We start from the raw sequence: 17,832 nt of genomic DNA on the forward strand, positions 1-17,832 counted from the left end.
AATAGTTTTATCAAGTACAGCCTCTCCTCGCTTAGTGACGTACTTGCTTACTGACGACTTGGACTTACAATGGGCTCTCTGACCAATATGCACACATAAATAATGTATATATTAGAGTTGATTTCCTCTATTATTTTTATTATAACATACAGTACACTACTGTAAAAACATTTAAAAATATACTAAAAATGTTATAAATGGTGCAAAGGTGACAATAAAAACAATATCAAAGATGGTTGATACAAACTCACTACCATTATAGTATGCTGACTCAAGAAATCGTAATGACACGATTGCAAATAAACCATACCCCCGGCCGGGATTGAACCCCTGGAGTTTTGAGACTCTATGACCGCGGGTTCAATCCCGGCCGGGGGTATGGATTATAGTATGTTCCTCACTTAGTGACGAATTTGTTTACCGACGTGGTCTCAGGAACGGAACTCTGTTGTTAAGTGAGGAGAGGCTGTACTTGATCTGCAGTAAACAATCAGTTAAGTTACTTAACTGTTTTAACTTTTAAATTTATAAACACAATTGATTCCTACTTTAACTTATAGTTAGGCTTTAAATAATTAAGTATTACAAGAACCCAATGGAATTAAGTTACTTCCTCTGACTTATTTTTGGATCATCCTAGATAATTTATACATATGTTAAATTATGTATGATAACTGCATGTGTGTGTACCTGTACCTAAATAAACTTACTTAATATAAGAACTAATGCAGTAACATACAAAATCCACTGGGTAAACTATATAATTTTCAATGATTATTGAAATTTATCTGTGAATTAAGTATGAGGTGGTAATGAACAAAAAGGCACAATACGGTGACTGGAACAATACACAAATAACACGCACATAGGAGTAAGAAGCTTATGACGATATTTTGGTCCAACTTAGATTATCCACAAGTGTAACTTGTCAATGGTCCAAATCGGACTGAAATGATACCCTAAGCTTTCTCCCATGTGTGGGTTATACAGTACAGGTCAGCCATCACTGATCTGGTAATCACTAATCTGGCACTAACTGAAGTTAGTTAATTTCAGAACTCTCTGATCCAGCAAAAGTCACTAATCTGGCACCCAGAGGGTACCAATGATGCTAGATTATTGACAGTTGACCTGTACTATGCTGGGCATAGAGTACTTCTGAGTATTTTTTGAGATTTCTTAACATTCTAATTCAAGAAACAGCTGGAGATTTCCCATTATCACTGTTACATCAAGAATTTATTGTAATAATCCCAATGTTGGCTAGAATGTTGTACAAATAAAAAACTCCACTTTGTTTCTCATTCACCATGTGTCTCACTCACCATGTGTCTCATTCACATGTTTCACTCACCATGTGTCTCACCATGTCTCTCATTCACCAAGTCTCTCATCATGTGTCTTATTCACCATGTCTCACTCTCACCATGCATCTCATTCACTGTGTGTCTCACTCACCATGTGTTATTCATGTGTCTCACCATGTGTCTCATTCACCTTGTGTCTCACTCACCATGTGTCTCATTCACCTTGTGTCTCGCTCACCATGTGTCTTGTACACCACGTGCCTCACTCACCATGTGCCTCACCATGTGTCTCATTCACCTTGTGTCTCGTACACCACGTGCCTCACCATGTGTCTCATTCACCATGTGTCTCAGCATATCTCACCACATGTCTCACCATGAATCTCACTCACCATGTGTCTCAGCATGTCTCTCATTCACCATGTGTCTCACCATGCATCTCACCATGGCTCTCATTCACCACGTGTCTCAGCATGTCTCTCATTCACCATGTATTTCAGCATGTCTATCATGCATCTCACCATGTGTCTCAGCATGTCTCTCATTCACCATGTGTATCACTCGCCATGTGTCTCATTCACCATGCGTCTCGCTCACCATGTGTCTCATTCACCATGCGTCTCACTCACCATGTGTCTCATTCATGTCTCACCATGTCTCATTCACCAAGCGTCTCGCTCACCATGTGTCTCATTCACCATGCGTCTCACTCACCATGTGTCTCATTCATGTCTCACCATGTCTCGCTCACCATGTGTCTCACTCACCATGTATTTCATTCACCATGCTGAGGGATTGACCACTTCCTTGCAAGGCTGAGGGACTGACCACTTCCTTGCAAGGCTGAGGGACTGACCACTTCCTTGCAAGGCTGAGGGACTGACCACTTCCTTGCAAGGCTGAGGGACTGACCACTTCCTTGCAAGGCTGAGGGACTGACCACTTCCTTGCAAGGCTGAGAGACTGACCACTTCCTTGCAAGGCTGAGAGACTGACTACTTCCTTGCAAGGCTGAGGGACTGACCACTTCCTTGCAAGGCTGAGGGACTGACCACTTCCTTGTAAGGCTGAGGGACTGACCACTTCCTTGCAAGGCTGAGAGACTGACCACTTCCTTGCAAGGCTGAGGGACTGACCACTTCCTTGCAAGGCTGAGGGACTGACCACTTCCTTGCAAGGCTGAGGGACTGACCACTTCCTTGCAAGGCTGAGAGACTGACCACTTCCTTGCAAGGCTGAGGGACTGACCACTTCCTTGCAAGGCTGAGGGACTGACTACTTCCTTGCAAGGCTGAGAGACTGACCACTTCCTTGCAAGGCTGAGGGACTGACCACTTCCTTGCAAGACTGAGGGACTGACCACCTCAAATAACCTCTTCACTCCCTGCATTATATATTCTCAGCAATGGACTGATGAAGACACTGGCTGGTGTGATGTTTCAACAAAAAAGGTACCCAGGTGTTACACATGTAAATTATTCATCTACTTGCTGGTATTTTAAACAATTAAAGAAATACCATATACCAGGTTTGAAGCATCGCAGCCTGGTTTAAATGCCACTGATAGAACAAATTCCTGGTTTAACTACCACTGACAACAAATTCCTAGTTTAACTACTTTGTAGTGGGTAGTGGTACAGATTCCTGGTTTAACTACCATTTGCAGACTAGTGGTACAGATTCCTGGTTTAACTATCACTTGTAGACTAGTGGTACAGATTCATGGTTTAACTATCACTTTTAGATGGTAGTGGTACAGATTCCTGCTTTAACTACCACTTGTAGACAGTAGAACAGATTCCTGGTTTAACTACAACTTGTAGACAGTAGAACAGATTCTTGGTAATCTACTACTTGTAGATGGTAGCAGTACAGATTCTTGGTTTAATTACCACTTGTAGACGGAAGTAGTACAGATGCCACTTAAAATTTCCCACTATTATATATATCTTTTGTAATTTGCATTATTAAAATAGCATAAGTGGAATTCAAGTCTAAATCAGTGAACATTCCCAAGACTTTGAATTTGTGAATTGTTATAAGAACACTCATTTAGAATCTGAAATACAGTATACTAAATTGATTGTTAATAAGTAAGACACATGTGTGACACTCTATGGGGAAGTGAAACAGAATTCTTCCTCTGTAAGCCATGCATGTTGTAAGGGATGACTAAAATGCTGGGAGCAAAGGGCTTGTGGCCCTTTCTCCTGTATACATTACTAAATTTATAAAGAGAAACTTTCGTTTTTCTTTTTGGGCCACCCTGCCTTGGTGGGATATGGCCGGTGTGTTGAAAGAAGAAAAAGAAAAACTTTTGTTTTTCTTGTCAGGTCACCCTGCCTGGGTGGGATACAGCAGTTCGTTGAAAAAAACATGTGCAACAGTTAGACATCTTTATTCCGAAACATTCTGCCCCCACAATAGGCTTCTTCAGTACAGAGGAGGCAAACCATGGACTAAGGAGCAAAGCTCTTCTCCAGGCTGTGCGAATGACCGCTCTAAACTACGTCTTCACGGGTGAAATGACTGATTACATCATCTTTACATCTCTACTGCTTCTGCTGACTCCTCTGTACTCGAGTGAAGAAGCCTATTGTGCAGGCTTATCAAACTGTTGCAAATGTGTCTTATTTAAAACTTAACATATTCACTAAATTGATTGTGATTTCACAAGAAAGAAAAAACAGAGATATGAGTTAAGTGACATACAAAAAAGCTGGTGCATAATGCAATGGAAAATTTACATATTGTTGATAGTAATGTTTTTGTGAAACGCTAAACCCACGTGGGCAAGTAAGCACAGGGAGGGCCGGAGGTTCAACCCTCCGTTTACTTAAGAATCTGTGGAAACTAAGTTGTAATAAACAACTGTCAACGGATAAATAGAAAAGAGGACAAGAGGCTTGAACCGTGGTCCATAAACTGACAGTTGGGACCGTAGAGAGTCAGACTGTCAATTTGAGGACCACAGTTGAAGCCCCTTGTCCACCCTTCTATTTATCCAAGAATCTACATATTAAAATTTTCTATTCTGCATGCTTATTCAAAACAAATTAACAAATATAAAAATTCACAGGAGCTAATTTAAAAAAAAAAAGACAAATTGAGATATAAACTTATTCTATACATGAAAAATAAATCATCTAAAATGACATACATCACAGATATACATTAACTAATATAAACATACACACAACTGGTTTAAATTCTTGTATCATATGAAAATTATATATAGCATAAATTCAATAAACCCTTGGCATAATAAACCACATTATAACAGATGTCAGATATATGACAAAATCCACTGGACAACTATACTTCTAACTTCCTTATTTTCAGTGTCGCCTGTAATAAAAGTGTACTCTGTGTAGAGTACTATTTCAGCTATACAGCAGAGTACTTTAGTACTTCTGGTATATTTTAATATCATTCTGATTTACCAGCCACTCAGACAATCTTCCCATCAGTAACTTGACTCACGAAATCATAACACAATCGAAAACAAACCATGGTACAGGTGGGGTTAGAACCCATGGTAAACCATGTTACAGTTGGGGTTAGAACCCATGGTGAGTGAGTGTTAAGACTCCATTAGTCCTTCATATCGAGGGTCACCTGCTACTCTAAATTAAGTACTTTGTCACCTCACACCAAGACACTTATACTCTAAGCAGAATACATAAAAAAAGAGAAAAGTAATGAGGAATAAATACCCATACATACCATTTAATAAAAAAATCCCCGTAAACACTATTATAATACCTTTTAATATATATTTTTAAAACGAGTCTTGCTTATTTTACTCATAGTAAAATGAGAAAATACAAAGGTATATTAACCCTTAAACTGTCCAAGCGTAGATCGACGTTTGCTCCCGTAGAGCTCCAAATGTAGACCTACTTTCTTTTTTAAATGCTTTCTCACGGAGAAAATCAAGGTCGGGGCGCTACGTGCGCAAACGTAGATCTACGTTTGGACAGTTTAAGGGTTAAGGAAATACTACTGAAAAAGTCTTGATATTTGCAATACACTACGCTTCATTGTTGTCCCATTATACCTGAGTAAATGAACATTTATGAAGACTGTAGCAAACATGGTATTACAAAACCTTGTATCTTATTTAATACAGTAATGTGCAAAATCTCAACATCTTATAAACATAATAAAAAAATATACTTGTGAACACAAAAGTGAGCTATACACAAAATCTTAATTAAAAAAAATATGAGGAATGGAAATCACAACAATATGGCTGGAACAATTCACAACTAACCCACAATTTAGAGAGAGAAAATGTAATATGAAGCTTCACTAAATCCTGGACCATTATTAACCCTTAAACTGTCCAAACGTAGATCTATGTTCACGTGTGTAGCGCTCCGACCTTGATTTTCCCCTTTTGCATGTAAAAAAAAACAGATCTACATTCAGAGCCTGCCGCACGTCAGCGTATATCTACGTTTGGACAGTTTCAGGGTTAAAGGAGGTTCCTTGATGCCAATGAGGGGTTCTTCATCCAAACAATGTGACCTGTGACCTGACAACAATGTTGAAGCTATAGGGAGGGCAGGTTGGGATGTTTAAAGAGGCTAAAGCCCCCCAGATACAAATATTTTATTTTTCTCGCAATTATTGGGCACTTTTCACTGTACTATACTGACTAGTAACCACAAAAGCATGACGATTCAAGAAAATGTTTTTAAAAAACACATTTTTATACCAATTTCTTTGAATTTTCACCATCACACAAACTTAAAATCCCCTTCCAGATTAAAATCCTGACTAATCACTACCTGACCACCATTTCCTTGGACTAAACATTACAGAACATGATGGCCTCCCATTTCCAAGGCACTCTATGACCCCCATGGCTTCAGCGTTTCCCATGGATTAAATATAAAAATAAACAGTTCGTAACTTGATACTAATCGAGAACTAATGTAAACATCGCCCAGTGTTCCATCTTGCAAATTGTGAGTTGTGAGAAACCTATATACAGTGGACCCCCGCATAACGATTACCTCCGAATGTGACCAATTATGTAAGTGTATTTATGTAAGTGCGTTTGTACGTGTATGTTTGGGGGTCTGAAATGGACTAATCTACTTCACAATATTCCTTATGGGAACAAATTCGGTCAGTACTGGCACCTGAACATACTTCTGGAGTGAAAAAATATCGTTAACCGGGGTCCACTGTATTTGAATATTTATAATAAAATAATAATGAGGATACTCTACATTAAATTATCATTTGTAAACATTGTGAGATTTTTTTGGCGTTTCTTCACTGAGATTCAATGCATTTAAAATGTCTCATAGTATACAATATATATCTGACGATGTACAATGTCTAATGATGTACAATATATTATGGCTGATAGTGTACAATATATTATGGCTCATGGTGTACAATGTATTATGGCTGATGGTGTACAACATGTCTGGGGTACAGTACCTGGTATACAATATACTGTCTGGTGTAGAATATATCTGGGGTACAGTGCCTGGTGTACAATATACTGTACTGTCTGGTGTACAATGTCTGGGGTACAGTGCTTGATGGTGTACAATATACTGTCTGGTATACAACATGCCTGGGGTACAGTGCCTGATGGTGTACAATATACTGTCTGGTATACAATATGCAGGAGTACAGTGCCTGATGGTGTACAATATACTGTCTGGTACACAATATGCCTGGGGTACAGTGCCTGATGGTGTACAATATACTGTCTGGTATACAATATGCAGGAGTATAGTGCCTGATGGTGTACAATATACTGTCTGGTACACAATATGCCTGGGGTACAGTGCCTGATGGTGTACAATATGTCTAATGGTGAATATTATATAAGGAGACTTTTAAAAAGTGAAATTCTTCATCCGTACCTTACTGACCCCATGTTAGACTGTAATGAATGTTAGAGATGGAGGGGAGAGGAGAGAGAGAGACAATGAGTGTGTGTGTGTGTGTGTGTGTGTGTGTGTGTGTGTGTGTGTGTGTGTGTGTGTGTGTGTGTGTGTGTGTGTGTGTGTGTGTCTGTGTGTGTGTCTGTGTGTGTGTGTGTGTGTGTGTGTGTGTGTGTGTGTGTGTGTGTGTGTGTGTGTGTGTGTGTGTGTGTGTGTGTGTGTGATTGTGTGTGTGATTGTGTGTGTGATTGTGTGTGTGATTGTGTGTGTGATTGTGTGTGTGATTGTGTGTGTGATTGTGTGTGTGATTGTGTGTGATTGTGTGTGTGATTGTGTGTGTGATTGTGTGTGTGATTGTGTGTGTGATTGTGTGTGTGATTGTGTGTGATTGTGTGTGATTGTGTGTGATTGTGTGTGTGTGTGTGAGATTGTGTGTGATTGTGTGTGTGTGATTGTGTGTGTGTGTGATTGTGTGTGTGTGTGTGTGTGTGTGTGTGTGTGTGTGTGTGTGTGTGTGTGTGTGTGTGTGTGTGTGTGTGTGATTGTGTCTGATTGTGTATGTGATTGTGTGTGTGATTGTGTGTGTGATTGTGTGTGTGATTGTGTGTGATTATGTTTGTGATTGTGTGTGCGAGAGAGAGACTGTATGAGTGGGAGTAAGAATGTGAATATGTAAGAGAATGTGAATGTGTAAGAGAGAATGTGAAAGTGAGATATATAGTGAGCATGAGAATGAGTGAATGAGAAAGTGCAAGTAGGAGAAAGTGAGTGTGAGGAAGCTTACATACTTTTAATGTCCACCTGCCAAAACATGTCACCCACACTGCCAGTCACATTAGCCAGTTTTCAACAGGTTTCTGTTCTCTAAGTGTTATATCAACTTTAGTGACTTTAACAACTCTTGTCAACACAACATAGCTATAGTTTTGGAAATATTATGTATAATGTGCTAAAATATAATACTGTAAATTGTTTTTCAACTACTTGCTAATTTAACCCGTAAACAGTCCAAGCAGATCTACGTTCACATGTGTAGTGATACGAAAGTAGATCTACGTTTTTTTTACATATTTTCAAATACAGTGGACCCCCGCATAACGATTACCTCCGAATGCGACCAATTATGTAAGTGTATTTATGTAAGTGCGTTTGTACGTGTATGTTTGGGGGTCTGAAATGGACTAATCTACTTCACAATATTCCTTATGGGAACAAATTCGGTCAGTACTGGCACCTGAACATACTTCTGGAGTGAAAAAATATCGTTAACTGGGGGTCCACTGTATAACAAAAAAAAGTAGAACAAAGTTTTTTTACACATTTTCAAATGTAAAAAACAAAACAAAAAAAAGATCTACTTTTTTTACATACTTTCAAATGTTGAAAAAACGTATACGTATATACGTTTGGACTGTTTACGGGTTAATTACTGCTAAACCACTACTACTTCTGTTGATATATAAAAAGCAATGTTCGCTCAGAATGAACTTTGATATACGTATATGTCTAATACTAAGTAGTCTGTGAAGCACTAGGTTTGGTCTGCCTGAAATGCCTCAGCTTGATAGTGGCTTTCTTTGCACTAAGCATATCAATACAGTGGACCCCGCTTTACGATCACCTCCCAATGCGACCAATTATGTAAGTGTATTTATGTAAGTGCGTTTGTACGTGTATGTTTGGGTGTTCTGAAATGGACTAATCTAATTCACAATATTCCTTATGAGAACAAATTCGTTCAGTACTGGCACCTGAACATACTTCTGGAATGAAATAATATCGTTAACCAGGGGTCCACTGTATTGCAATTACACCTTGTAAACTATGCAAGGAAATAAACTCCTTAATCCTTCATATGTGCCATTTTTCACTTGTCTGGCAATTTACCTTCAACTATGAAAGGTGTTAAGAAGAAACTGACCTCTCGTTTGGTATATAATTCTCATGAGTCTGACCAGCATCTGAAGGAAGTGCTGGAGAAGTAAGTCAACAGAGTTGACACTGTGTTGCAAGATGTGGAGTAGACAAACTCTCAGCATGGCTTTTATGTAAAGAAAAGACTTGGAGGGAGATTGAGTGTAAAAGATGGGATAGGAAGGAAAAACAGGTTTTGTGAGAAGAGCATCACTAGTTGCTGATTTTAACTCACAAGAACATGTCATAATTTGGTCTGGGCAAGCAGTAATGGACAAGCAGAACAAACTCATTTGCTTACAAAGACAACAATCACCTCAAATCTTGAAACAATTTAGATGAAAAGTGAAAAAATTAATATTCCAGGCCTGTGAAGACAGGCCAGTATTAGATTCGCATGATGTTAGTCTTACTAATGAAAAACCTGAACTACCATGGCAGAATTTAGCTAAAAAAACTCTGCTAACTGAAGAGAGATTAGGTAAGGTTTCTAAGTTTCGGTCCAAAAATAAAAATCATTATATCAGTGTCAATAATTGTTTTACATGATGGTAGGATTGCTGGTGTCTTTTTTCTGTTTCATAAACCTGCAAGATTTCAGGTACGTCTTGCTGCTTCTACTTACACTTACGTCACACTACACATACATATACAAGAATATATATACATACCCCTCTGTCTTTTCTGCCATTTTCTTTCTAGTTCTTGTTCTTGTTTATTTCCTCTTATCTCCATGGGGAAGTGGAACAGAATTCTTCCTCCGTAAGTCATGCGTGTTGTAAGAGGCGACTAAAATGCCGGGAGCAAGGGGCTAGTAACCCCTTCTCCTGTATATATTATGAAATGTAAAAGGAGAAACTTTTGTTTTTTCTTTTGGGCCACCCTGCCTCGGTGGTCCACCCTGCCTCGGTGGTCCACCCTGCCTCGGTGGTCCACCCCGCCTCGGTGGTCCACCCCGCCTCGGTGGTCCACCCTGCCTCGGTGGGATGCGGCCGGTGTGTTGACAGAAGGAACTGTCCAATATGTTACAGTAAAAGTCAACAAAACTGAACAAAATGCTATAGATATTTCTGAGCATATCATCAGTGCCATCAACTTTCTTAAGCTCCACAATAATCCCAGTCACATAAACTTACTTAAGCTCCACAATAATCCCAGTCACATAAACTTACTTAAGCTCCACAGTAATCCCAGTCACATGAACTTCCAAGTTGCCACAACTGCTGAAAAATACCCAGATTCTCCCAACTAATTCCATCATCCTCTACTTCTCTTAACTGATTCAGATTAGCAAGAAACATCAATTCCAGCGAGCCAAACACCATCAGCATTCAAGGTAAATACTATACTCTATACTGATCTGTATACCAGACTGGTGTATACTTTACTGTATACTATTGTATTGTAGCACTCTTTAACATGTATACACTTACCCCCACATGTATACATTATTTAAACAATATTTAACATTAGTAAGAAGCAGCAGTACTAAATGCAAAATACTGGACAAATATCTATGGTAAAATCAAGTGAGATCAGATGCAAAATATTATTGCTTAGGAATGCATCTCTGATTATAACACAGGTGTCTATGAGGAAAACAGTCAGGAATTCAATAACATGAAAAGTATAGAAACTACTGTATTTTGTTTACTCAAAAGTGTAGTGAATGCTAAATATACAGAGCACTGTGATGTATCAGATAATGTATAGTATGAAAAACAACCATGGGGGAAGATGAACGATAGCTCTAGGCCTTTCGTGTTGCAATCAACACATCAGGGGTATGCAGTGCAGAAAAGGGGTGGTGGCCCAAGAAAATACAGTCACAAGGAATGCCCTAGCTCCAGCAAGGGCGTATTTGCTTGGACCTCCTCCTCCTCTTTTCTGCATCATTGCAAGCTCCTGATGTGTGGATTGCAACATGAAAGGACCAGAGCTATCATTCAGCTCTCCCCTTGGTTGTTTTGCATCTCATATCGCTTGTTCGCCATATTTGCATAATATATGGTACGAAAGAGGTACGTGTTTGGAGACAAAATTCTCGCAACAGACGTAAAAACTCACATTACAAGTGTTTGTCTCCAGGAACTGTTAGGTTTAAAGCCTACTGACTGAACAAGGGTCATTAAGGCTGAGTGTCATGTGTACACCATCAGTCAAGAATACTGTAATCCCTAAAACAGGGTACAGAGTTAATTCTCAGGAGGGCCTCACATACACACCACCACCTCTTCGGTGTTCCATGTTTTCGTCGATTTCAAATTAAGCCATTGTTCATTAGGTTCCACCGCTGGCAATAGGCACTGGCAGATGGAACAATGGCTCAATTAAAAGCCAACAAAAACGTAGAACACTGAAAAAAAGTGCGGGGCACTCCTGTATATTGCTTCTGCATCAAAGACTTCTGTAAGTCACAAGAATCACCAGAGTTTCAATAATATACTATAGTTGCATAAACAGGATACCAGTGTCTGGTAAGAGTCTGGAATCTGTCATACTTGTAAGTCTCAGCTGAAAGCACATCACTTTTCTAGTGTGTATGATCATGAATATACTCAAATTCTGAATCAATAAGAGGATAGAAATGTGTGCAGTTACACTTAAGTGATAGTGTAAAGTACCACGGATCATACATTTCTTGAAAATAGTAATTTTTGATATGCAATATACAAATCATACTGTCACTCTTACCATCCTGATGATTATACTCTCTCTTTTATCATACTGTCACTCTTACCATCCTGATGATTATACTCTCTCTTTTATCATACTGTCATTCTTATGATTCAGATGATTCTACTGTCACTCTTGAATATAATTACAGTGGACCCCGCATAACGATTACCTCCAAATGCGTCCAATTATTTAAGTGTATTTATGTAAGTGCGTTTGTTCGTGTATGTTTGGGGGTCTGAAAGGAATAATCTACTTCACAATATTCCTTATGGGAATAAATTCGGTCAGTACTGGCACCTGAACATACTTATGGAGTGAAAAAATATCGTTAACCGGGGGTCCACTGTATTATTATATGCAAGGTGCGCTTGCTAAGACTACACAATGCTTCAGAATTACTGCATTAATGTCTGATATTGCTAAATTTCTGATTTATATCTTTTTTATTTTTCTGGTCTTCTACCAGCAGATAAAATATAAATATACATAACTTCATACGTCAAAAAATAATTAAATTTTTCAGTTACTTACTACCATAGTTTCTCGAATGTCATGTTAATAAATCCTGGTTCCTTGCGTTTGTTCCAATACTCACCGGTAAATACCCATGACTCTTCTTTGCTAAAATCCATTTCACGTCTGAAAAAAATACACAATTTCATTCACACGAATAAAAAATATTAAGTTTCTTTACAGATATTCAAAAAAACTTGAAATCACCATATTTTCTGGCATATAAGGCATGCTTTTCTTCACAAAAAGTCTTGGAAAAATCAGCCTGGGCCTTATATGCCCAAGGGTAGGCTTTACGTTACACTTTAGCAGTTGTTTACTTATGTTGTTACAACTCCTTGGAAACAATGTCTTGTATGCTCATGCACCTTATACACTGGAAAATACAGTAAATATCTCATAATTTGACTAACGCCAAATGTTAGTCCCTAAACTAGACATTAGGGGAAAAATCCTCGTCAGCCAAACAGTGAACAATTTTTTCTTCGTAGGATTACAGAATTTGGAATTATAAAAAGCTATTTTCTATGTACAGATTCAATTACAAAAAGCTATCTTCTGTGTTCAAGTTCCATGGATCACCAAGTACAGTTTTTCTGCTGTTAACATGAAGCACTACATATGGATCATTCAGCACAAGATGTGGTGGAGGCTTGATCCTCCGTCTGTTGAGCCCAGACAGATGAGCTTCATATTTATAATAGATCTGTGGTGTGAAGACACTGTTGAAATACTGAAAAGTCCTATGGGTAATAGTGAAAATAGAAAGAGGAAGCACTTCTGTTTATCTATATCACAGAAATTCAAGTTGCAGGAAAAACTTGAGAATGGTGCAAGTGTGAAGCATAGATAATGGAACAACCATTATCTATGTCCTAAAGGCACAGAAGGACAAATTGTTAAAGTTCTATGCCCTAAGTGATGAACAAAAGTTAACGGAAAATAAGAAGAAAACTTGCGAAGAGGAAAAATGATCTCCTTCGTGTATTGATGGAGTGGATTGTTTAAAGTCCGAGTTTGTGTATGCTGCTTAATGGAATAGTTATCATGAAACAAGTAAAAATCCATCATGACAAACTGAATACTGAAGGCAACTGAATATTCAGCAGCTGGTTACAAAAATTGAAGAAAAGCCATAGCATTAAATATTTAAAAGATCAGTGATAATAAAACATCTGCTGATTGTACACACACACACACACACACACACACACACACACACACACACACACACACACACACATACACAACCACACACACACACACACACACACACACACACACACACACACACACACACACACACACACACACACATACACACACATACATAAACACATACACACACACACAAACACACACACACACACACTCATATACACATACACCACACACACACACACACACACCACACACACACACATACACACACACACACACACACACACACACACACACACATACACAACCACACACACACACACACACACACCACACACACACACACACATACACACACATACATACATAAACACATACACACACACACAAACACACACACACACACACTCATATACACATACACCACACACACACACACACCACACACACACACCACACATACCCCACACACACACACACCACACACACACACACACACCACACACACACACACACCACACATACCCCACACACACACACACACACCACACATACACACACACACACACACACACACACACCACACATACCCCACACACACACACACACACACCACACACACCACACACACACGCACACACATACACACGCACATACACACACACACCCCCACACACCCTCCACCACTTGACACAAACATGTACCCCCCCTCCCCTAACCACCTCCCCCCTTCCCTAACCACCTCACCTTAGCCACCTACCCCTCCCCCAAACCACCTAACCCCTCCCCAAACCGTCTAACCCCCCCAACTACCTCCCTCCCTCCAATAACCATCCTCCCCCTCCCCCATAACCATCCATCCCCTCTCTCCCCCAAACCATCTAACCCCCTCCCCCAACTATCTCTAACCCTCCAAAAGCCATCCTCCCCCTCCCCCACAACCATCCATCCCCTCTCCTAACCATCTATTCCCCTCCCCCTAACCAGGATGAGGACAAGGGGCTCCAAGGACGAATCTGGGAGGGAGGAATGGGAGGTAGAGCTCAAAAAAAGGGAGGAAGACTGGGGAAGGAGACTAGATGAGCTGGAAAGGAAGATGGAAGAGAGGTTAGCAGCAGAATGCAGAAGGTGGAAGCAACAGGCCACAGCAGCAGAAATCAAGATAGAGAGATTAGAAGAGGAGCTGAGACATCTGAAACAGCACAGAGACAAAGATATTACAGAAGTAGCATCGGCAATGGCTACATCAAACACAGACAACAGGTCTGAAGGAAGCATGGAAACTAAACTGTATGCAGAGGTCCTGTCAAACCCACATGGGGCCAAAACAAAGACAGGGAGCACACTAGGACAGAATGAGAGGTTGGAAGACATTGAAGGAACTAGGACATGTGCAAGGACCTTACCAGATACCTGTGGGGGCCAGGAGCAGGTGAGCAGGAAGGATAAACCAAGAAGCATAGGGGCCATAACTAGGGAAGGGACTGAAGGAAGGAACACTCCACGGGAAGGAACTAAAACACATCAGAGGATGCAATGGGAGTCACAGTGGGAGGTGGAAAGGGAAAGATCCGTGTTTGTCTATGGGCTAGACGAAGCTAAAGGGGAAACTTATGATGAAAGAAAGCAGGAGGAGAAAAAAGCGATTGAAGATATCATGAAGGTGATAGGCGAGGGGGACATGACCCAGGTGGCAAATTTTCGAAGAATTGGGTGGTTCACAAAGAAAAGGAATCGGCCTCTCAAAGTAATTTTCAAGGCAGAATCAACCCGAACCATGATCCTGCAGGAGAAAGCACGGCTGAGAGGCAAGCAGGAGTTCTGGAGTGTGTACCTCGATCGAGACAGAACACAGGACGAAAGGAAGACAATGAAAGAGAGAGTTCAAAAACGAAAGGAGAAATGGGAGGAAATGAAAAAGGAGAGCAGAATAACCCAGGATCAAATGGAAGGACAAGCGCACCCCCCAGAAACACCTGCAGAAGGACTCCAGCCACGACACCCCCAAGGCAACTGAACAATCCAAACCAACCATCACACACCGATCCCTCTGTTTCCACCCCCCGCACCACAGTTACAGTATTAGAACAGAAGTTGAAGGTTTGGTACACAAATGCAGATGGATTAACGAATAAACATGAGGAATGGCAAGAAAGAATCAATGAGAAGTCCCCAGACATCATAGCAGTTACAGATACAAAACTCATGGAGACAATAACAGATGCAATCTTCCCATTAGGATACCAGATCATGAGGAAAGATAGAAGGGGCAGGGGGGGAGGTGGGGTTGCTCTGCTCGTAAAAAACAGATGGAAATTCGAGAAAATGGAAGGAATAGATGAGACGGGAGAAAGAGACTACATAGCAGGTACACTTCAGTCTGGGGAACACAAAGTGGTCATTGCAGTGATGTATAATCCACCACAGAACTGCAGGAGGCCAAAAGAGGAATATGAAGAGAGCAACAGAGCAATGGTGGACACACTTGCTGAGGTGGCAAGAAGAGCTCACTCCAGCAGAGCAAAGTTGCTGGTTATGGGGGATTTCAACCACAGGGAGATTGACTGGGAAAACCTGGAGCCACATGGGGGTCCCGAAACATGGAGAGCCAGGATGTTGGACGTGGTGCTGGAAAACCTCATGCACCAACATGTTAAGGACACTACCAGAGTGAGAGGGGAGGATGAACCAGCAAGATTGGACCTTGTGTTCACCCTGGGCAGCTCAGATATTGAGGACATCAAGTATGAGAGTCCCCTAGGAGCTAGCGACCACGTGGTTCTGTGCTTTGAATACATAGTAGAGCTGCAAGTGGAGAGAATAACAGGAGTTGAATGGGAAAAGCCTGACTATAAAAGAGGGGACTACATAGGGTTGAAGAACTTCCTGCGGGAGGTCCAGTGGGACAGAGAACTGGCAGGAAAGCCAGTAAATGAAATGATGGAATATGTAACAACAAAATGCAAGGAGGCAGTGGAAAGGTTTATTCCCAAGGGCAACAGTAACAACGGGAAGACCAGAACGAGCCCCTGGTTTACCCGACGGTGTAAGGAGGCAAAAACAAAGTGCAATAGAGAATGGAAAAAGTACAGAAGGCAGAGAACACACGAAAATAGGGAGATCAGTCGCAGAGCCAGGAATGAGTACGCACAGGTAAGGAGGGAGGCCCAGCGACAGTATGAAAATGACATAGCATCGAGAATCAAGACTGACCCGAAACTGTTGTATAGCCACATCAGGAGGAAGACAACAGTCAAAGACCAGGTGATCAGATTAAGGACAGAAGGTGGAGAACTCACAAGAAATGATCAGGAGGTATGTGAGGAGCTGAACAGGAGATTTAAGGAAGTTTTTACAGTAGAGACAGGAAGGGCTGTGGGAAGACAGCACAGAAGGGAACATCAAGAGGGAATATACCAACAAGTGTTGGATGACATACGAACAACTGAGGAGGAGGTGAAGAAGCTCTTAAGTGACCTTGACACCTCAAAGGCGATGGGACCGGACAACATCTCCCCATGGGTCCTTAGAGAAGGAGCAGAGATGCTGTGCGTGCCTCTAACCACAATCTTCAACACATCCCTTGAAACTGGGCAACTACCTGAGAAATGGAAGACAGCTAATGTAGTCCCCATATTTAAGAAAGGAAACAGAAACGAGGCACTAAACTACAGACCTGTGTCTCTGACATGTATTGTGTGCAAAGTCATGGAGAAGATTATCAGGAGGAGAGTGGTCGAACACCTGGAAAGGAACAAGATTATAAATGAAAACCAGCATGGGTTCATGGAAGGCAAATCTTGTATCACAAACCTCCTGGAGTTTTATGACAAGGTAACAGAAGTAAGACACGAGAGAGAGGGGTGGGTAGATTGCGTTTTCCTAGACTGCAGGAAGGCCTTTGACACAGTTCCCCACAAGAGATTAGTGCAGAAGCTGGAGGATCAGGCGCACGTAAAAGGGAGGGCACTGCAATGGATAAGGGAATACCTGACAGGGAGGCAGCAACGAGTCATGGTACGTGAAGAGGTATCACAGTGGGCGCCTGTTACGAGCGGGGTCCCACAGGGGTCAGTTCTAGGACCAGTGCTATTTTTGATATATGTGAACGACATGATGGAACGAATAGACTCTGAAGTGTCCCTGTTCGCAGATGACGTGAAGTTGATGAGAAGAATTAAATCAGACGAGGATGAGGCAGGACTGCAAAGAGACCTGGACAGGCTGGACATGTGGTCCAGCAACTGGCTTCTCGAATTCAATCCAGCCAAATGCAAAGTCATGAAGATTGGGGAGGGGCAAAGAAGACCGCAGACAGAGTATAGGCTAGGTGGACAAAGACT

The 17,832-nt window shown here is 40.9% G+C and overlaps 1 protein-coding gene across 2 annotated transcripts in view; it reads right to left on the reverse strand.

Annotated features, from left to right (window-relative positions):
• LOC128701709 (oxysterol-binding protein-related protein 3) overlaps positions 1–17,832 on the reverse strand; it is a 347,084-nt gene that overhangs the window by 35,548 nt on the left and 293,704 nt on the right. For both annotated transcript variants that reach the window (XM_053795571.2, XM_053795569.2), the window contains one exon: positions 12,347–12,454. In XM_053795571.2, coding sequence (XP_053651546.2) covers positions 12,347–12,454 — 108 coding nt within the window. The remainder of the gene's footprint in view (positions 1–12,346; positions 12,455–17,832) is intronic.

The sequence above is a fragment of the Cherax quadricarinatus genome, chromosome 96 (genome assembly GCF_038502225.1).
Source record: "Cherax quadricarinatus isolate ZL_2023a chromosome 96, ASM3850222v1, whole genome shotgun sequence".
In the NCBI taxonomy this organism is placed as follows: domain Eukaryota; kingdom Metazoa; phylum Arthropoda; class Malacostraca; order Decapoda; family Parastacidae; genus Cherax; species Cherax quadricarinatus.